Source organism: Scheffersomyces amazonensis, assembly GCF_036850825.1.
Source record: "Scheffersomyces amazonensis strain UFMG-HMD-26.3 chromosome Unknown RJT21scaffold_6, whole genome shotgun sequence".
Lineage (NCBI taxonomy): Eukaryota > Fungi > Ascomycota > Pichiomycetes > Serinales > Debaryomycetaceae > Scheffersomyces > Scheffersomyces amazonensis.
This window is the reverse complement of record NW_027042746.1, coordinates 343,808-365,818: the sequence shown is the minus strand read 5'-3', so window position 1 is coordinate 365,818 and position 22,011 is coordinate 343,808. Positions and strand designations below refer to the sequence as shown.

The 22,011-nt window shown below is 32.3% G+C and overlaps 7 protein-coding genes and 1 non-coding gene across 8 annotated transcripts; 4 read left to right on the top strand and 4 right to left on the bottom strand. All coding sequences in view use genetic code 12, as the record gives it.

Moving 5' to 3' along the window:
* The first annotated feature begins 568 nt into the window (after positions 1-568).
* RJT21DRAFT_49641 (NAD(P)/FAD-dependent oxidoreductase) lies at positions 569-2,367 on the top strand. The gene has a single exon (XM_064884828.1). The coding sequence runs from the start codon at positions 663-665 to the stop codon at positions 2,019-2,021; it is 1,359 nt and encodes a 452-aa protein (XP_064736703.1). The 5' UTR covers positions 569-662; the 3' UTR covers positions 2,022-2,367.
* Positions 2,368-3,282: 915 nt separating this feature from the next.
* On the top strand, positions 3,283-4,845 carry RJT21DRAFT_88163 (fungal specific transcription factor domain-containing protein; the record flags this gene model as incomplete). Its single annotated transcript, XM_064885557.1, has 1 exon — positions 3,283-4,845. The coding sequence occupies one exon, from the start codon at positions 3,283-3,285 to the stop codon at positions 4,843-4,845; it is 1,563 nt and encodes a 520-aa protein (XP_064736702.1).
* A 65-nt stretch (positions 4,846-4,910) lies between these two features.
* Positions 4,911-6,133, bottom strand: AAH1 (adenine deaminase). Its single transcript, XM_064882335.1, has one exon. It carries the CDS (start codon positions 6,087-6,089, stop codon positions 5,022-5,024), a length of 1,068 nt encoding a protein of 355 aa, XP_064736701.1. The 5' UTR covers positions 6,090-6,133; the 3' UTR covers positions 4,911-5,021.
* Positions 6,134-6,317: 184 nt separating this feature from the next.
* Positions 6,318-7,809, bottom strand: RJT21DRAFT_122218 (putative cystathionine beta-lyase). Its single transcript, XM_064882334.1, has one exon. It carries the CDS (start codon positions 7,660-7,662, stop codon positions 6,514-6,516), a length of 1,149 nt encoding a protein of 382 aa, XP_064736700.1. The 5' UTR covers positions 7,663-7,809; the 3' UTR covers positions 6,318-6,513.
* On the bottom strand, positions 7,792-11,398 carry CHS2 (chitin synthase I). Its single transcript, XM_064882333.1, has one exon. It carries the CDS (start codon positions 11,094-11,096, stop codon positions 8,001-8,003), a length of 3,096 nt encoding a protein of 1,031 aa, XP_064736699.1. The 5' UTR covers positions 11,097-11,398; the 3' UTR covers positions 7,792-8,000.
* A 1,997-nt stretch (positions 11,399-13,395) lies between these two features.
* RJT21DRAFT_108741 (MFS transporter) lies at positions 13,396-15,296 on the top strand (the record flags this gene model as incomplete). Its single annotated transcript, XM_064879881.1, has 2 exons — positions 13,396-13,545; positions 13,585-15,296. The coding sequence occupies 2 exons, from the start codon at positions 13,396-13,398 to the stop codon at positions 15,091-15,093; spliced, it is 1,659 nt and encodes a 552-aa protein (XP_064736698.1). The 3' UTR covers positions 15,094-15,296.
* Positions 15,297-19,889: 4,593 nt separating this feature from the next.
* On the top strand, positions 19,890-19,971 carry RJT21DRAFT_t126. The gene has a single exon. It is a non-coding gene; the product is annotated as a tRNA-Ser (tRNA).
* Positions 19,972-19,984: 13 nt separating this feature from the next.
* Positions 19,985-21,969, bottom strand: RJT21DRAFT_122212 (uncharacterized protein). The gene has a single exon (XM_064882332.1). It carries the CDS (start codon positions 21,631-21,633, stop codon positions 20,077-20,079), a length of 1,557 nt encoding a protein of 518 aa, XP_064736697.1. The 5' UTR covers positions 21,634-21,969; the 3' UTR covers positions 19,985-20,076.
* Between the last annotated feature and the right edge of the window lie 42 nt (positions 21,970-22,011).

The following is a 22,011-nucleotide window of genomic DNA, read 5'->3' as shown; positions in this document are numbered from 1 at the left end:
CAGCTGATTTCACTGCTAAAGGATCCATTTTCTGGCGATTGAAATTTGTTATGGTGCGTAGGCTCGCTAATCCCACTAAAATCCCTATTTTTTTGAAGATCGATTACAACTGACTTAAAAACTGAAATTATACCCGTAATTGTACCCCCTTTATTTACGAATAATTCGAGTGCCATAATTCTAAAAGTTTAAAAGAATCTGAATCTCTATCAGTATCGGATCATTAATGCATACACACCTAGCGCTTAAATATAATTACATGCTAATAAACTTTCCTCTTTATAGTACTTTAAGTAGAGTTACTAGAACTAAGTCGGTATATAGCAGCGTGTAAACGGTAGTACTGCTATTCTACCTGATTGGAAATAGAACCAACATAACCATAAACCATTACAAATAGGTAGATCAACCTCTGTATCACTTGCATATGAGTCAATAGTTATATGCTCGTGTCCACTTCCAAAATCCAATCTCGCTCAATTAATGATCATTTTCAATTGCGGTATATATTGAATCGGCTTTCCTTGGCTCGGCATTCTGAAAATTATTTTGACGTGCTGGTCTCTCCCTAAGATTTCCCTTCAAAAAATAATGGAGTTGTATTTAGCAGCAAAAAAAAGTTAGCTTGCGACGAACGGCTAGTTTTGCTTCAGGGATATATTATGGCAGATTTATACAATCAATTGGATAAAAGCTCACCTATTGTAATTGTTGGTGCGGGTACTTTTGGTTTGTCTACAGCCTTGGAATTACTAAGAGGTGGGTTTGTAGATGTTACATTAGTAGACCCATATCCTCCACCGTCACCTTTAAGTGCCGGTAATGATATTAATAAGATATTCCAGTATAATGTGGACTCGCTATTTTATTCTCAATTAGCTTGGGAGTCGTATGACTTATGGAAAACAGATCCTGTTTATAAAGATTCTTTTTATGAATCAGGTATAATTTATGCTGCTAGTACATCGGAAAAGAAGATCGATTTAGATAATAGAATGAAACTTTTGCAATCCAGAGGAATTGAATTTCGTAAGCTATACAATCATCAAGATTTTTCAAATTTGATTGCATTAGAGACTCCAGAAAATGGAATAACTAACGAACTTGGAAGTCGCTTCAAAAACTGGTATGGATATTTTCAATCTTCTAACTGTGGATGGGTTAATGCTAGACATACCCTTGAAACAGCATTTCATGAAATTATTAAGTTAGGTGGGAAATTTATTTGCCAAGAGGCCAAATCATTGATTGTTGATAATGGTATTGTTACTGGTATTACTACTTCTTTAGAACTGATCTATGGAGATAGAGTAGTTCTTTGTGCTGGTGCTCAATCCTACAAATTCTTGGATTTTAAAAACCAGTTATTGGCTAAATGTTTTACTTTAGCTCATATTAAAGTAAATTCAGAAGAAGCAGCCAAATTGAAATCTATGCCTGTGATTTTAAATTTGAATGAAGGTTTCTTATTTGAACCAGATGAAAATGGTATCATAAAAGTCTGTAATGAATTTCCTGGCTACATTAATTTCAGCCAACTGAATAATACACCCAATGCCGACAATGGCATTAATGATTCAATTAATAATTCTATTCCACTATATGTTAACAATATACCTTATGAAGCAGAAGTTCAAATTAGAGATTTCTTAAAACAGGTATTCCCAGCAATAGCTACAAGAAAATTTGAATCATGTAAACTATGCTGGTGTACTGATACACCTGATCGACATTTCTTAATTACGACGCATCCTCAATTATCTAATTTAATACTTGGAACTGGAGATTCTGGTCAAGGATTTAAGTATATGCCAATCATTGGTAAGTATATTACATCGTATATTATCGGTTCAAGTAATTCTCTAGTACCACCAGAAATTAGAAACTGTTGGAAATGGCGTCCTGATCAAGGACAAAATCGCGATATTTACTGTCTACAAAATAGATCTGGAGGGTCAGATAAGGTCAGAAATCTTTGTGAGATTAAGCAATGGAGTCATGAGAAGGAACAAATTATTTAAACCTCAATAAGATCATACTAATAATTAACCATGTGCTTGGTATGTACTATATTAGTTATGTATGAGGCGTGCGACATATTTGCTGCCACTGAAGGTTTGATTACTAGTTTAGGCAACAAATTGGGGGAAATGTCTCGCTTCGAAAAAATGAATTATTAGGGGGGAAGGGAAATACTTCTCATAATAATGGCATTGTGATAGAGAACAAAGAGAAGGGAAAATATAGTAAAACTGCCGTGCATTAATTGTAATTACAGGTATCAGTAATACGATATAGTTAATAAAATTAGTGATATAAGTTCAAATATTATCATATGAATATTGAAAATACCTTAACTAGTCATTATAAAATTATTCATCTATCCCTACCTTCAATAAATCCCCACTAATATTGTATTCAAGGCATCACCTTAGCCAAGTTATTCCGACCAATTATAATTTATTTTCAGCGACACATCACATCACAATAATTAACAGCCTGATCCGCAATTAATTAATTTTTCGTTTTTAAGCCTTAACTTAAAGTATAATTTTTGATAACTTTATTTCTTTATTAGCCTTAGTTGTTCCGAGACATATTGTTGTTTTGATTTTATTATCTAATTATTGATTTAATTATTTATTATTATTATTATTTATATAATTGTTCATTATTGTTATTGGTTACTAATTATATAGATTACTTGGGGGGATGTCAATAGTGAAATCAGAAATAGATCCAAGTAAACCAAAAAGAACAAGAAAATTTGATAAAAGAAGTAGAAATGGATGTTTAACTTGTAAAAGAAGAAGAGTTAAATGTGATGAATTTCATCCTAGATGTAATAATTGTGTTCGACTAAAATTAGAATGTAATTATGGAATTAAATTATTATGGGAAGATGAAGCTATTGCTAAAGGTATATCATTTGGAAGATCTAAACAAAATAAATTGATTAGACAGCAACAATTAAAATCTAATCTTAAAGAAAATGAAACCAAACTACTAACATTATCTCAAATGATACTAAGTAATGAATCTGTTGAATGGGTTAAAAATTCAAATGATGGACATTTATTCCTTAATACAACTTATAAAGATTTCACTAAAATATTTCATATGGTCACTAAAGATGATTTACAATTAAAGAAATATAATGCAAATTCTAATACTAATACTAATACTAATACTAATACTAATACTAATATAAAACAAGAACCTAATGAAATAGATAGAAAAATCATAATATCTGTTAATGATAATGAATATAATAAAGTATTTATGAATGGAGATAACAATTTAGTCATTCAAAATCCAGAATTGCATATACCCACTGAATTTAATCAACCCATACCTTATGTCAAAATTGAAAATGAGGATAATAATGCCCAATTGTTATTATCTTCTACACCACCAATTCCAATAATTAATTCAAATACTTCGATACCGGCTGGCCCAAATTCGACATTTTCAAATTTAGAGTTTGTAATTAATTATGATGAATATTTTAGCAAGACATTTACAAACAATAATGTTAATATATTTAATCCAGAATTTTATCAAAATAATTTCAAATTAGAAAGTGAAGTATTCAATTATTTTGTGGATACTATTTGTCCCGGTTGTATATGCTATCCTCGTCGAGCCGATGGTAGAAGTGGGTTGCTCCCAGTACCTAGCATTGGAGTAAATCCCGATCTAAATCCTTATCTTTATTTGGTAGTACCATTAGCTCAAGTTTCTCCCATTGTATATAAAGCCCTTGTGGCGGTAGCTTCAAAACAATTATCACTTTTAGGTAATACAAAATTTGAATATCTCGCTAGAAATTATACTTCCGAGATTTTACAAAAATTACCTATGTTAATAAAGGAAAAGCAATTATCAAGATCAAGTGATTGGGATGAAGTACTTGCAACTGTTCTTATGTTATGTTTTACTGATATATCTTCTAGTTGTGGGAATTCTTGGTTAATTCATTTAAATGGAGCCAAAGAATTTTTAAAAGATTCAACCATAAGATCAAATTTAACTCCAGTTGCCAAATTTTTTATACGATATTTTATTGCTCATGAAGTCATGGGAGAGACAGCTTGGTTTCAAAATAAAATCATTGAAGATGATGATTATTTAAAGGGTTTAAAGAGTGATACAAATGAACAAATTGATTTAATTATTGGTGCTTCACCTCATTTACTTTCTATAATAAATCAAATTTCTAGGCTTGGAGAAACTTATGAAAGTTTTGAATTCAATAATGTTCATGATAAAGAATTTCTTGAAATTCATAAATTTGTTACTCAACAACGTGATAAATTAGAAGTTCAATTAAATACTATGCGTCAATTTTTAGGTATAAGTGAATTGGATAATCATACTCAAGAAAGTATCTTAAAAATATCAGAAATTAAGAAGTTGACAACTTTATTGTATCTTCATGCAAGAGTTGACTTAGAATATTTGTATTTGAATCATAGTAAAATAGATAATAATGGTAATAGATTTATGGAGGAACCTAGTAAACTTCCTAAAAAGTATATGGAAAGAATAAAGGGAGTTAAAGAAATTACTAAGCAATTAATGATAATGATAAAATCATTACCAGTTTCAATGTCTTTACTTTGGCCATTATTTGTTATGGGAATTGTTGGAGTAGAAAATGATGAACAAAGATGGTTTGTTCTTAGCCGATTAATTGAAATGGAAAAAATTAGGGAATTAGCTAGTGTTAAAATCACTAGAAGAGTAGTAGAAAGTGTATGGAAGGAAAAAGATTTGAATTGCTTAAATAATCGTTGGAAAGATATGATAAAAGGTAAGGCTAATACCATAAGTTTAGCATAATTAGAACGTTTATAAACTTTAGTACTGGTACGAGTAGTTAATTTCAAATTAAATGTATATTAGATCCTATAGTTGAATAATGAACTCCCAATGTAAAAAAACAGCCAATGGCAAATGCTAAAAAAAATTTCTATATAAATATCTATAATGCTATGTTGAATATGCTAATTGAATGATTAGATTAAGTGCTTGTATTTGTTGTGGACTTCATCTACTAATCTTCTCAATTCAGTTTTTCTATCTTCGTCACACCAGGAACCATTAATACCATTTAAAGCAATTTGTTTCCATTGATGACCATTGAAACCAAATCTAGTGTGGACAGTAAGATAGTTATCTAAGATATAACCACCAAAGTATGCTGGATCATCTGAATTAATTGAAAATGGAACATTCTTGTTGAAGAATAAGTCAATTGGTAATTCAGATACATCCTTAACAACTTGTAATTTAACATTAGATAATGGACATAAGGATAATAATGTCTTATTGGCTGATAATCTTTCTAATAATTCTTCACTGTGTTGAGAGTTAACCCCATGATCAATTCTAGTAACATTCAATAAGTCAAGAGAATTAGTAACAAAAGTATGATCACCTTCTTCACCAGCGTGAGCAGTTAAACCAACTTGAGGAAATTTATCCTTAAGAGTTTTATAACATTCAGTGAATAAATGAGGTGGGAAAGGTTTTTCACTAGAATCAAGACCTAAACCATGAATAATACCAGATTCATAATACTTATGAGCACCTTGAATGGTTTCTAAACCAGAAGATGCTGGTAAATGTCTTAATAAACACATAATTAATTTATTAGTAGTACCGAATTTAGTATTAGCTTCTTTACAAGCTCTATCAAAACCTTCAACAACAGTATCAATTGAAATACCTCTTTCAACATGACCTTGAGGATCAAAAAATACTTCAGAATGTAAACAACCATCAGCATGAGCTTTAGCAAAATATTCCATAGCTAAATCATAGAAATCAGCTTCTTTAATTAAAACACTCATACCAATATAATAATGATCTAAGAAATCTTGTAAATCTGCAAATCTATTATATCTATCATTACAAGCTTCAACAGTTGGCGGGAAATGACTTGGTAATTCAATATTATTTCTCTTAGCTAAATTAAATAATAATGATGGTTCTAAAGTACCTTCTAAATGAACATGATGTTCACATTTTGGTAACTCCTTTAAGAAGTTATGCATATGTTCAGAGCATTCGTATTTGGCCATCTTGCTTGATTTCTTGATTTTTTATAATGTCAGTTGCTTCAGTCTATAATTTGCATTAACTGGATATTACTTCCAATTTATAAATTAATGAAAATCCTGAAAAATCTGCAAAATCCCGATTAGTGAGGGGCGGCTCATCTTTCTAAAAATTTTATTTCTTTTTTTTTTGAATTTTTTTAAAGTAAGAACGCTGCTATATGAATTAAAATTTGTAGTGGTAGAAAGCTATTGATTCAATCATTGGCATTAGTTCACTTATACAATATCATATTTAAGTGGATAGAGTAATAATAACAGTATATTGATTTGTATATGCCTCTTTTTTACAGGAATTTATCACCCTTTTTGCGTATATTTTGATCTTCGCTATCTCCGCGGAGACTCCGAATGGGTAATTCTACTAACATTCTACAAAATTTCTAGTTTAGTTTAAAGAGGCTACTTCAAGCTGAGTAGCAGAAAAGGCTTGAAGTAAATCTTCAAGTAAATCTTCATAGTCTTCAACTCCAATACTAACTCTTAAAAGACCTGGATGAGCCTTAGGATCACTCAAGGCTCTCCATTCAATTAAACTTTCAACACCACCTAAAGAAGTTGCATGATAGAAATATTGTAATTTAGATGGAAGATATTTAGCAAAGTTTTCAGATTCAACTTTAATAGAAAATACTGGAGAATGACCATTGGGCATTTGATCTTTAATATAAGCATCTGTTTGTAAAGATCCATGATAAATCTCAACTAACCCAGGTATCTTCGATTTATTCTTGGAGAGATAATCAACAATCTTTGTTGCAGAATCAGATTGTTTACGCACTCTTAAATCTAAAGTTCTAATACCTCTGATTAAAAGAGAACTTTCTAAATTGGCAATATTAGTCCCCAATAAAAGTCTATCATATAACAAAGCATCTCTAATTTCTTGTGACTTTGTGATTAAGAAACCAGCTAATAAATCACTATGACCACCAAAGAATTTAGTAGCTGAATGTAAGATAATATCAGCACCAAATTTGAATGGATCCAGTAATGGAGGTGGTGCAAAAGTCGCATCCACCAGTAAATAAGCTCCTCTTTCATGAGCTTTATCAGCATAATATTTAATATCAAAAGTTATACCTTCTGGATTAACTGGTGTTTCTAAATGGACAATATCTCCCTTGTTTAATTGACTGAAATCTTCATCTAATTTAATTTGTTTTAATCCTTGATTTCTAGTAAAAATATCAGCAATTCCATGAATTCCATGATAACCTTCACCAATGGCTAAAACCTTAGGATTATAGTGAGTCATAAGAGCATAAAAGGCAGAAAGACCTGAAGAATAAGCAACAACATAACCACCAGTGACTTTGGAGACTGCTTGTTCAATTTGTTCTGAATTAGGATGTGATAATCTTGAATACCAATAATTATTAAGAATTTCATAACCACCTTTATCAGCAACTTTAATTAATTTCGAAGGATCAGAATCATATCTGTAAGTGGTAGAAATATTAATTGGGGGTACAACATCCTTTACCCGAACGATATGATCTGCCCCATGAATTAAATTAGTTGAATTACCTGCCATATTTGTTATTATATTAATGTGATATTATTAAATTACAGGTTATATATCAATCTATACAGGTTTATTTAAGTACACTCTATTAAATAGTTTATACAATTGACACTGACACTTCTGTATCAATACCAAGTGGCCTTATCGTTAAGTTTATTGCATTGGCCAATACCGCACCGGTATATGTCAAAAGTGTGGATTTCGCGCAATTTTATGACTAATCAATGTCGTACAAAAAGTGTCAAAAATTAATGGTTGCAAATACTAAGTAAATTGAATTGTTTTTATATTTTAATTAGAATTAGGGTATTACTAATATACACTATACAAGTAAGAATAAATTTGAATTATTGTCTAAGTTTAGTATGCATGGTGGCATGATCAGATGATCTCATTCTATTGGCTAATCTTTGGATCAAATAGAATACACATCCAACAAATCTAAATAATGCCATAAAGGCAACCATCCATAATACTACTGTCAAATAAATTTTAGCTCTTTGTTGTTTAACACTTATTAAACTTTCTGCACTTTCAAATTGATTAAATCCTCCAGTTTCTAATACTAATGCAACAATAACAAAATTTGAAAACATCCATACTAATACTGTCATTGATCTAATAAATGCATAATAATCTTCATTAGAAGTTTCACCTTTACCTTCATCAGGTGGAGCTGGTTTCTTAATTTTTTCTAATTGATCTAAATAAGATTGATTAATTTCTTCTTTCAAAATTGGAATACTAACATCGAAAGTACCATCTTCTCTTAATTTAGCTGCACCTAATGATTTACCACCAGTATCACCTTTTGTACCCCATGAAACATCATCAATATTACAGAATGCATATATGTTTAATACATTAATATATGATGGTGATAAAAGAATATATTGAACAAATGATGTGAACATATGCCATGGTTCAAAATAAAGGAATGAAGCAAGGAAATATAATGCATAAGTTGATGAAGTAGCCACTACCAAATCTCTAAATTCTGCATTTTGAAGAAATAATTGAACGGTAATCTTTGTATGTTCATCATAAATTTGTTGAATTGAATGAACTGCCATATAAATAGCAGCAAAAATCATATAAGCCATTAAAATAGCAAAGAATACAACAATAACAATATAAAATTTCTCAGTTCCCTTTGGTTTATTACCAAAACTTAAAACAAAAGTTGTCACAATTGAAGCAAGATATAACCATAGGAATATAACAGAAAGGATATTTCCAGGAGCAAATCCTAAATCAGCATCACCTAATGAAGTAGTTAAAATTCTAAATACAAGGAAATAAGAACCAATTGAAAACCAAGAAACAATTAAACTTAAAAATTGATAAATAAATTCAATATGAATGAAAAATTTTCTTCCAAATGAATGAGAAGAATGCCAAATCTTAGGGAAATGAACTAAAGCATAAATGGCTGCGAAAAATGAACCATTTAACCATCTTCTTCTTTGGAGAATGAATTCCGCTAATTTCTCTGGAACATCTGTTTCTGCACTGGCAGCTCTACAGTATCTTAATAACCAATTACAACCTCTTTTAGCAACTAATTCATAACATAAAATTCTATCTTCAGCCAAGTACATATTTGAAGTGAAAATTCCTGCTTCTTCTTTCATTTGCATCTTTTTCAATTCATATTCATCATCCTTAGGATCTAATTCTCCTGAACTATGTAAAAACTCACCCTTAAAATATTTTTCTAATGGTCCCTTACCATTAATATCATTTTGTAATGCAATATATCTATAAGCTGAAAATGCCCCTGGTAAAACACTAATAAATCCAAATACTGATTCCATCGGTTTATCTAATATATTAGAAATTTTATATTCAAAATTTTGTCCATAGACAATTGGATTAGTTAACATTTGACGTTTTTTCAATGAAGCTTTAATTTCTCCACAAGCACCTGCTACACGATGATCACGATCAAATTCTTTCCATAAATGATAAAGAGCCTTACCACTTGGTTGAGTTCCACAATCCAAAAGTATAACAATTTCAGGATTTAATAATTGTCCTAAAGCTTGAAAACACCATCTATGAGAATTAATCTTTTTAGCATTCTTTTCCTTTAAACAAAATAATAATTGAACAGGAACAATTTTTTCAGTAGTTAATTTAACTGTATCAGTAACACTTGAAATCCCAACTCTTGTAGTATATTCATAAATATGAGCTTGCACATGTTTATCATCAACCATAGATTTAGCTAATCCTTCTTGATAAACTCCTAAAGAAGCCAATAATGCTTGAGATCTCTCATTAATTTTTGTACGACCGTCACTAACAATACAAACGACAACTTTTTTCCAAGAATCTTTACCCCAAACATTTGATCTTGTTCTTGATTCTAAATGTTTAATGTTTTTAAAAATACCCTTTAAAGTTCTTGCTAAAAGTATATCATCTTCATTATACATGGTAACTACAATCATTAATTCAGTTTGTCTTTGAATAGGATAATGATTAGGACGTAAAATATAACCATCACGATAAAAATTAGATGGACCACAAGTAACTGCTGTATATCTCATATAAGAGAATTCACGAGAAAGACCACCATCTCTTAATTCAGGATTATAATCTGGAAATTTAGTTAATAATTCTGTGGCAACTGGACAATCAAGAACCAAATGACCATTTAAACCAGGAGCAATCCCAATTTGAGGTTTTGATCTAATTGGTTCTTCTTCAGGAGGTTCTTCAAACATCATACTATCACCAAATGGAGATTGAGGAACTTCATCATCATTAATATCTCTTGTAGAAGGAGCATCTATTAATGAAGGCTCTGGTTCAGGTTCTGGTAATCGAACTGGAAGTAAATCATAATGATCACCCTGGAATTGATTATATTGAATTTGTTGATCATATTCTCTTTCATCCTCATCTTCATCATCATAAACATTGGGAACAAAAGCTTGTTCAAAAGCTTGATTTGGAGTTTGATAATATTGCTGATTAGGATCATATGGTTGAGGAGAACTTTCATATTGATATTGAGGAAGATTACCACCTGCACCAAGTTGATTCATCTCATATCGATTATTAAAAGGATCATCATTTGAATTAGTTGGTAAAGGACTCATATTTGGAGGTTGGATATAATTCTGAGGTGAATGAGGTTGTTGTAAATGATGTTGTTGAATATGTGGGGAATCTAATCTTGGATCAGTATAATAATCATGTAGTACCGATGATGAGCTTACTCTATGATTATAAGTAGGTTCTGGAGGTTGTTGAAAATTTATAGATGATGAACTACCATTATTATGATATCCATAAGTACCTTGTTGTTGATTATGGTTATCATTAGGGTTTAAGAATTCAGTTATGGAGGAGTCTGAATTGTCTCGACGGTATCTATTAGGATTATTGCCATTATTATGACCATTGCCATACGGCAGATTCTGATAACTCATTGATTTGAATGCGCCAGTTACTCACTTAACAGTCAGTCTATGCACTTTTCAGTTAATTACTTAACCTTTCAAAAGTTAACCAGTAGTTCTTCGTCTTTCCAGTAATTAATGTTAATTATGGAGCCTTTGATCTGGCACTTTTTTCGTGTATTTATTGCCTAATCGGGAAGTGGTGGCCTGCAGATAGTACCAACACGAGTAATTTTTTTCACAGCCACCTGTTTACTTTTGGTAACTATAAAGTGTCTTAAGGGTTAAAGGGTAAAGAAAATGAATTTTATATATATATATATATATGTTAGGTTGTGTAAGGGACAAAGAATTTAATTGATAAATTAATTTACAACTTTTCATTTGGCTTAATTTAATATTTTGAAACATCTCTGATTCATGTTGGGGAAAGAATAATGTACGTATGGGGCAACAAACATGCTACGGGCTATGATAGTAGTAGTTTCACACCAAGAAAATCTAAAAATAGGTGATCATATGTAAAAACTTTAGTGACTACAGTATTAAGTTTGATTGTGGAGATGAACTTACTTCAAAAAAAATTGGATATGAATGATTTCAGGGGAACAAGCAGGCTATGAGAGATGCAAATTGATGATTCTATTTTTAGGTTTAATTAAACGATGGTACTGCATACACGATGTTGCATACTAATTAGATACACATTGTCTGTAAAGAAATGGTTTCATTCACTAAGACAAGGCTATAACCCGTGTCACTATCCACTGGCATTGTCGTAAACTGATTTATAGACGAAGAAAAGCGGCCTAACCTGTAAATAAATAACTACGTAATTGACATAAACACCAGCGTGTCGCATCGTCTAATCCGATGAGACGTTTTGACGCGTTTTAAACGTCCTGCATTTTATATGAGACAAATCTTTAGGACATTATAGCCTTCAATTTGGAGAACATGTCCTGTTTGCTAAGTAAAAACTATAAAAACTAAAATTACTAGTACTTTTCTGTTTTTCTGTCTCTTTTACCTTTAGTCCCGATTCTTCCTTGTAAAACGATTAGATTTCTCTATATGCACGATAAGGATATATGAATTGGTCATTTCAAATCAATTCAAAATTATAATCTAATGGTTATTGATTATGCCATTGGAATAATAGTATATTATATCCGAATGATCATAAAAGTGTGGTAAGGAGAGGCAATACGGAGCTCGGGTTAAATCATTCCAGATGAAGGAATTGATTATTTTTTCAAGTTTTCTAGAACGGCGTTACGCATCTGCCTTGGCTGACCACATATACGGTATTATTCCCTTGTGTATCTTCATTCTATACAGTACAATTTAGGATCTAGATAACCATTGAGCACTTTCTTTGCCTTAATCAATCTCTTGTTTAAGTCAATCAAGGGGTGGTTATCCAGACCCATATTTATTTATCTAATCTACCTATGCAACCGAAAATGATCTTGATTAATTGCGCATAGTATGCTCAATCGACTACTTAGTAATAAAACATTACGTTAAACTAGAACTTACTTGATATTATTACCGAATATGTGCCATACAAATAAATGCGGAATTCGGTGTATTCAATCTGCTCAATCTTACTAAGACACTAAAAACATCCATAAATTAGGGCAAACCACAAACATTGGCAGTATCAATTTCAAAAGTTCGGCCTTAGATTGAGGGATGAGCGAACTTGTTATATAGTATAAAATCCGAATATCCTGTATATACTAACACCGAGTGGCGTATGTGCACTACTACCACCGAAAATGCTCTATATACAGTGCGAGCGGCTAAACCTCGTCAGTGGCTTAATTCCGATCCTGCATACAGACCATAACTGTCACCTCTAATTTCTTTTCTAACGTTGTCTAGTAGTTTTTTCGCAACATTCACACCCTTAAGGAAAATTATGAGTAATCCTTCAGCAACCAACTGTACTAACAATAGAATCCGGAAAAAATATTATACTGTCTTTTCAAGTTGATTGACAAATACGTTCTCCTGAAATTTATACATTAATTGATACTAAATTCTAACACCGATGTGGTTACGGATCTTATTGAGTGAGATATTGAATAATTCAAATTCCTCTTTCCTATTTGGGTCTTCCCCGACGGTATCATTTATCATTTTTAACCTTTTTTTTTTTTTTTTTTACATTTTTTTATTTCTTATTTGCTTCCTAATACAGCCTCTCAAAAGATTATAAATAAGAGAGAATTGGCCTTCATGTTTTGCAATTCTTCTTGATACATTTGCAGCAGATCAACTTGCATTTATTTAATCTAATTATTACTTTCGTAGAGTAAGTATGACACATACATTTTTGAGAGATTCCTTTTGGGGGACAATTATAAACTACCTTACAAGTCATAAAACTTTTACTCATAAAGAAGATGAGAAGAGCTACGTGATACCTGATAAGTACTTACCTGGCTATAAACAAATTGATGAAGTAGAAGTCAATACTAATGAAGGTGATTCATTAAAGGCTCAAAAGGAACTGGCCGATCTTGAAGATGCTATCGAAAGTTCGGATGGTTCTGTTGTAGATGCTAAGGAAGAAGCTTCAAGTGAAATAATAGTTTCTTGGGATGGTGAAAATGATCCTGAAAATCCTTATAATTGGCCACTTCGTCGTAAAATTTTCCTTTTAGCTGAAGTTGCTTTCTTGACTGTATCGGTCTATATGGCTTCTGCTATTTATACTCCAGGTGTTGATCAAATTATGGCAAAATTTAATATTGATCAAACAAAAGCAACTTTACCTTTAACTATGTTCGTTATTGGTTATGGTTTTGGTCCAATGTTCTTATCTCCAATGACTGAAAATGCTGCTATAGGTAGAACTTCAGTTTATATTATAACATTATTCATTTTCTTCATTCTTCAAATTCCAACTGCATTATCTACAAGTCTTGCCGGTTTATGTGTCCTTAGATTTATTTCTGGATTCTTTGCTTCACCTGCTTTAGCTACTGGTGGTGCAACTATTGGAGACATCATTACTATGCCTTATATGCCTGTTGGTCTTGCTTCTTGGGCAATTGGTGGTGTTATGGGTCCATCATTAGGTCCATTGATTGGAGCTGTTCTTGTGGTAAGAGGCGGTCATGATGGTTATGAATCTTGGAGATGGCCATTCTGGTTCATGGCAATCATTAGTGGTACTTGTTTCTTAGTCTTGGGATGGACTTTACCTGAAACTTACGGTAAAACTTTACTTTATAGGAAAGCTAATAGATTAAGAAGAATTACAGGTAATCAAAATATTACTTCTGAAGGTCACATTGAAAATTCAAAGCTTACTCCAAAGGAATTAGCTATCGATTTATTATACAGACCATTTGAAATTACCATCATTGAACCTGTTGTTTTGTCTGTCAATCTTTACATTGCTTTAGTATATTCAGTCATGTATCTTTGGTTTGAAGGTTTTCCTATTGTATTTGTTGGAATTCATCATTTTACTTTAGTTGAAATGGGTGTCACTTATGTCTCTATTATGATCGGAATTGCTATTGGTGCTGCTATTTATGTTCCATATATGTATAATAAATTCACCAAACGTGTTCTTCGTGGTGAGGGTGTTAGCCCTGAACTTTTTATGCCAATGGCCATATTTGGTGCCATCATGATGCCTATTGGTATCTTCATCTTTGGATGGACTTCATCTCCTGATATTCATTGGTTCCCTCCATTAATTGGAGGTGCAATCTTTGCATGTGGTGCATTCATTATTTTCCAAACCTTATTTAATTACTTGGGTGCTTCATTCTATAGATATTTGGCTTCGGTATTTGCTAGTAATGCATTATTTAGATCCGTTATTGCTGGTGTATTTCCATTATTCGGAAAGCCTTTATTCACAAATATTGGTTCAGAAAAATTCCCCGTTGGTTGGGGTTCTTCCATCTTAGGTTTTATTGCTGTTGCAATGATCCTGATTCCAGTTTACTTCTATTTCCATGGTCCTCAATTAAGAGCTAGATCAAGATATGCTAATTAACCATTATAATTATCCATAATTTACTACTATTTATACTTATCTAACGTTTTCCTTTAATTTTTTATTGTACATAATGAAATCATGTTATGATCGGGTCACAATCAAAGCTATTTTAATATTTATTAAATAATATAAATTTTTTATAATCAACATATATTTAAATAGATTATACATATAAATACATAAATTAATTAATTATTTAAGTTTTTCATTAGTAGTAGAGGAATGTTAAACTGGTATATTATTTTTATGAAGGAAAATTTAATTTTGTCTCAAATTTGCGGCAAAAGTGAATTTGTTTTCTTTTTGCAATAAAACAACGAAGAATTTACAGAAACAAACCATTAAAACAAGAGAAATAAGTACTAATATAGGAGAACTTTACAATAAGAATCATATTGAGGTAAATTAAAACAAAATTAATGGATTTTGGGTGATTTTTTTTTTTTTCAATACAACATTTATTAAGTTCTATGTAAATAGAGAGTCATAAATGGTAAAAAATTTAGAGAAACTATGTAGATAGTAAAAAACTCTTGTTGGTTAAGGACATTGATAAAGATTGTAGTCTTGTTGAAAAGAAAGAGGTACTGGAGTTATCCAGTTAGCGTCTTGGCTCTATTTATTCAGCCAAGGTGAAGTATGATACCCATCGATAAAGAACTTTGTCGGTTAGTTTGTCACTAACCGGCTCAGTTCGTCGTTTCTTCCGGAGGGAATCAATAGCTTGTAGGTATCTGTTGATGCGTGTAGCATTTGTGATTGAAAGATTTGGATTTGCAACTAAAGCAGTGAAGTTAAGCGGAAGTGGAGGTCCGAGTTTTTCCCAGAGTTTGACAGCTACTGTACAAGACAAGTAGATGTGGCTAGCTAGTTCGGAGTTTGATACCGTAGTTTTGCATATATCACAGGTATTGTCTGCGATGGGATTGTAGTGGCGTCTGTAGCCTAAATTGTAGCGATGTAGTTCATCGAAATTGTTAGGAGCATTAAATTTTAGATGATTCAATCTTGTCCAGAATTTGATCCATTGAGCTTGTGATATACTCAAGTCAACTGACCAACCATTTGGTTCAAGGCATACTCTTTGCTTGGTCTGTTTAGCCTTGCTTCTGCTTTTGAAAGAACTCGGTGTGAGCTCATACATGTCGTTAGCCCATTGGAAATTACGGGGCGTTTGGAGGATGAGTTGTTGTATTTCTTCTTCTGAATAATTTTGAGGTAGTTCAAACCGATAAGGATTTTTACTCTCAGCTATATCAAACCATGCTGAGAAATAGCTTTGTTCAGCATTAGTAAAAAAATTGGCGACACACATGGAATCTTTAAGAAAGACAGAAGGGTCAGTCTTATGCCTGATGGGGGTACCCGCAAGGAGACGAAACCAAGGATATGTTAAACGTTTATTTGGTTGGAGTGGGATTTCTGGAGGAACATAAGCATTATCATTGATATACTGTTGAATTTTATCTCGAAGCAATATCTGATGAGATTGTTCGTCGTTGATTAAGATATTGTGTATAAATCTGGCTCGACGTCCTTTGACTTGTTCTTCTAGATCAAGAAGACCAAATCCTCCTTGGGCCTTAAGAGCATAAAGATTAGTTACACCAATGTGAGAAGGAAAGAAGTTTTTGATCATATCATTTATTTGTTTGATGTCTGATGACAGCATAGGATGATGTAAGTCTCTGAAATAAAGTTTGGAAAAAACCAAGGAGTTGATTCCTTCAGCTTTTTGATGGATTGATAGAGTTCGAACCGTTGTTGTAACTAGTCCTACTCTGAGGCTTTCAATATATGTGGGCCACAGAAAATTATTTATACTGATTCCTAAATATTTGAAGTTTTGATCTCGAATGGGAGATTGTGGAAAAGGGAGGACTTCTTCCATTGGTTCATCCGTGAAATGGTAGATCTTGGATTTCTTTTGGTTGATTAGTGAACCTGAAGCTTGTTCAAAAAGTGCTATTTCCGATTGTATCGTAAGCAAATCTTGTCTGCTACCAGTGAAGAGTGTTACGTCATCGGCAAAGGCTAAATACTTTTGCTCAATTGTCTGGCCACACCTAAGTGGAAGTTCAATTCCTGATAATTTGTTTTCTAGCCTAGTCAAGAAAGGCTCCAAAGCTATGTTGAATAATAATGGAGATATTGCAGATCCTTGACGGGTTCCGGTACCCAAAGAGAAGGGGGGACTGAGGAAATCATTGACTATGACTTTAGCTTCTTGTTGTTGTGTAAGTAGCATGATTATATTGGTGAACTTTAGTCCACAGTTGATGTGGAGGAGTAATTCTCTCAAATAGTCATGATGGAATCTGTCGAACGCTTTAGTAAAATCAAGAAGTATAACCGATTGATATTCTTGTGGTTGTTGTTTGAGTATATGGTTAACTAATGCTCTGAAACGCATTATTTGTTGATCCATTTGTCTTTCTGGCATAAACCCAGTTTGGTTTTTACCGATGATAGTGTCGATATGTGTAAGTAATCGGCGATTTAATACCGAGGCAATTAGTCTAGTAGTTGTATTGATTAATGATATTGGTCTGAAATCCTCCACTTGTATGGATTTTTCCCGTTTGGGAATGATTTTGATAATGACTTCTTTTAAGATTGTAGGTAAGGATGATGAGGTAAAAAGGTTGTTGGCGGCAGAGACCACTAATGGACCTGTTTTATCCCATGTCTTTTTCAAAAATCTGAAAGTAAGACCATCAGGTCCTGGTGCACTTTGATTGCTTGTATTCTTTAAGGCCAATGTAAACTCATCTAAGTCAAAGGTTTGATTGAGTTGACGTTGTTGATCAGTCGAGAATTTCTTATTGAAGCTCTGAATATATTGATTCATAGCCGTTGGATAAGTATCTCTTGGAGTGAACATACTTTTATAGTATTGGGAGATGGCATTAAGTATGTCTGGAGTGGTGGAGAATTTTTGTGACCCTGAACGAATCACAGTGATTAAGTTATTTGAGTAGTTACTACCATTAAAAGCTTCTTTTAAGTCTTTAAAATATGAAGCAGTATATGGCGTAGTTATGTTATTATTTTGGGTTTCAAATACATTTACCCCTCTGATCTGGGTGAGTTGACGATATTTGTTGGTAATTGGTTGAATTAGGTTGACCATATCCGCCAAAGAATGGAAGGGTTGGTCTTTGATTAAGTTTATGAAGTCATCGTCATCTAAGTATTTCTCGGGAACTATAAAACGTTTTCTTCCCGCCGTGATACGTAGATTCTCAGTTACTAATAGATGAAAACCTATAGCTAAGTGAGTGGTTGATATTTGGGATGGTTTTTGCATGAAAAATTTTAAGATTTTTTCATTTTCAGGATTGGAGATGTAAAACCGGTCGATTCTACGTGATGCTTTATGGTTTCGGTTGGTAGGAGCTATAGTGTTAGGACGGAGGTATTTGAACGTATCTATTAGACTGTTTTTGTTAATAAGTCTGATAAGATATTGAGTGGCCTGAATATCTCGGGGCTTGGATGATTCGTCTGAGTGAGGTATTACATTATTAAAATCCCCACCAATTACAATGATGAGATTGTGGTAGTGGTTAGCTTTAATAGTTGAGATAGCTTTGTCTATTTGGTAAAATAGATATTTTTGTAATTTGAATTTTTTTCCTGTGGGCGCGTATATGGATACTATTAAGTAGTGACGATTATTTTCTAATGATTGGATAATAATGTCTGCTACATATGGTTGGTATTGTTGTTCTAGTTGATTTGATAGAAGCGAAGTTGATATTATTTTGAATTTTTGGGAATTGTTTTGAAAAGCAATTCCCGTTCTTGAGGATGGTCTGGTGTAGGCTAAAGTACTACTATTTTTGGAAAGGGTTGTCGATAAGTTATCTGCATCACCCGCCTTGATCTCTGTTAAGAGACTTAGGTCATGGCGTTTAAGATACTTGAAAACGTTTTGATGATTTTGGGTTTGTTGTATATTTATTGTTGTGAATTTGAGTTCTTGACGAGATTGTGGTCGTAATCTTATTTTTCGGTTACGAAATGATAGTATGTCATTTGATTTATTCATAACTGATTGTTATTTAAGCTGGAAGGGAGATTGTCATCAAAAGACTCTGTAGCAAGCAGAGTGTTTGAATGTTGGCTGTCAGATAACTGCTCCTCCATACGGTTGGATGCTTTCATGACAGCGTTTAATTTTCGTTGATGTAGAATTCGCTCTTTTGGCAAGTCTCCTTTTGGTTTACTTGGAGAGCGGAGTTTGCCAATCAGTGGCCTGAGAAGACCCTGATTTAGCGAAGGAAGTCGTCTCGTAGTGGAACTTGGCGACTTCGTGGGGGTTGAGTTGGTGGAACTAAATGGATGATTTGGTTCCTCTGCCATAGTTAAATCGGTATCAATTTGAGTTGGTTCTAACGATGGCTCGTCAGAACGGCTCAAATCAATATCAATTTGTGTGTCTATGAAACTATTGGCAGGGGTAATAGTTTCTGAATAAAGGTTTTCAGAAGTTTCTGATTCAGTGATATTTTTTGCAGCAATTGCTGGTTGGGTTTCTTGATTATCATTTTTTTTGGAGTTTTTGGATTTTTCAGTATTTTTTTCGGAGGTTTTTTCAGAAGTTTTTTTATTTTTTTTTTGTTTTTGATTTTGGTGTAATAAAGCAGTAACAGTTGAAGTGGAGTCGGAATCGGAGGAGGAGAGTTCTTCTTCATCTTCCTCGTTTTTTTTTTTTTCTTATCAAAAATGTTTTTGGGGATCGTCGTCATAGTTGCGTGGCTTTTCAACAATTTTTGCTTTGAGAATATGGCAACTTGTCCGAGCGGTTAAGGAGAAAGACTTGAAATCTTTTGGGCTATGCCCGCGCAGGTTCGAGTCCTGCAGTTGTCGTTATTTTTTAATACTCAATTGTCATTTTTTTTAAACGTTATATGATAAAATTAATAGAGCAATTTATGTATATACTATTACAAACATAAGGTAATGAAGTTATATTCATCTGGTCTTCTTAGATTCAGTATCTTCTTCAGCATTGATTTTTTCTGTACCCTTATCTTTGACTTGTTTCTTGACTTCTTCAACTGTCTTTTTAACACCAGCAGCTTTCTTTTCAGATATATCAGTTCCAATTCTGACATCAATTGGATTATTTGTACCCCAGAAGAGCCAAATAATAAAGAGTTCTACTAAATTAATTAAAACTAATTTCAGTAGTCTTGCTTCAATTAAATTACCAAACACTCTTAACCCTTCTCCAACATCGAAAAACCCAGCAAATGAAATTTTAATTGCAATAACCAAAAGCTGCTTAATGATTAATTTATATCCAAAGTAATGAACCAAAAGAGAAGTCAATAATCTTCTGGCAGATTTCGGATGTTCTTTTCTAATCTTAAACCAAATTACAATGGCGAAAATCAAAGAAACCAAAAAGAGTAAAATTTCAGATCCAACCTGTCCAATAGATGAAAAATATAATAAAGTCTTTTCATTGGCGGATTTATGATTGAGAACAGCAGCTCTGTATACTGGAGACACCAATATAGTATTATAAAGAACTGTAAAAGGTCTTTGAAGGAATAATATATCTTGCAATGATGAAATGTTACCAACAACAAAATCTCCAAAAAGCGATGTTGCAACATGGATAAAGAAAAGTAGATTAACGGGTGCAAGGTAAACTTTAACAGGTAAATTAGAAAATCCGTATCCAAGATAGACTAATGAAGAAATATAGACCTGCAACTTATCCACCAATCCTCTTTGCAAATTAGCATAAGTAATTTCCGTGAAATGGTAAAGAGCATCAGATGGATAATAAGCACATAAGATTTCCAAAATAAAGAAAATGGAATTATAGATAAAATTAACAATCAAAATATACACAACCGTTTTAGTAATAATTGGAAGTGAAGTTAATTGACCACGACTTATGGCAGGATGAAAGAAATTTATAAATAAAAGGGAAACTGCAAATATAATTGATAAAGTAACATGTGATGATATATCATTAAAAATATTAATTGGGAAAGTTTCATTGACTACTTCAATATCAACATAATAATTGATTGGTAAATAAGCATTCGGACCATATTTATAAAGTGGTAAATAAGTACAGTAAACTCCATTCTTTTCAACAGGATATTCAAATTTTGAATCATCAGTAACAGTGGTATTAAAGAAAGAATCTGGAAGTGGTTCGTCCTTTTTTCTTAATTGAAGTTCAAATTCAACAGATTTATTATTTAATTTCACAATATCATGACCTTCCCATAATACATAAGAATGATTAGAAAAAAAATTGAAATTAGGTAAGTTTCTAAAACGAACAATATCCCTATACTCAAATACCACGAGAGGAACTTCAAATTGTTTAACATTCTTAAAGTCAAATGAAATACTAGTATCATCTGAAGTGGAATTGATTAAAATACATGCAGCATTATTACGGGATGATAATTCCAACTTCCGATGAGTAAGTGCCATAGTCCATGACAATTGAGTTGCAAGGAATAATCCAATGACATAAAACACTCTATTAGTAACTTTCATGATGAGTTATAAAAAATATAAATGGTTTATAATTGTCTTAATATTGTTTATAGTACTGTAATCGTTTCGTCAATTATTTCTCACTATTGGTAAAGGTGAAATTTGACTGCTAATAGGTCCCCCACTTTTTCCTCAGAATTATAATTCGGAATTGAGAATCTCAAAAAGAATAGTTAATAGTAATGTTGGGCTAACAGTGAGTTAAATTTTCAATATTTAAAGGATTGATTTAACTCAATTGACTCAATTGAGGCATTTCATTTTATTATGTAAATCGTTCATCTCCATTGTATGTGCTGGTCACAAGAACTATGTAAGAGATTCTGCACACAGAAGCCTGTGCCAAAAATTTACGATTCTGCATCTGATGGTTCCGTT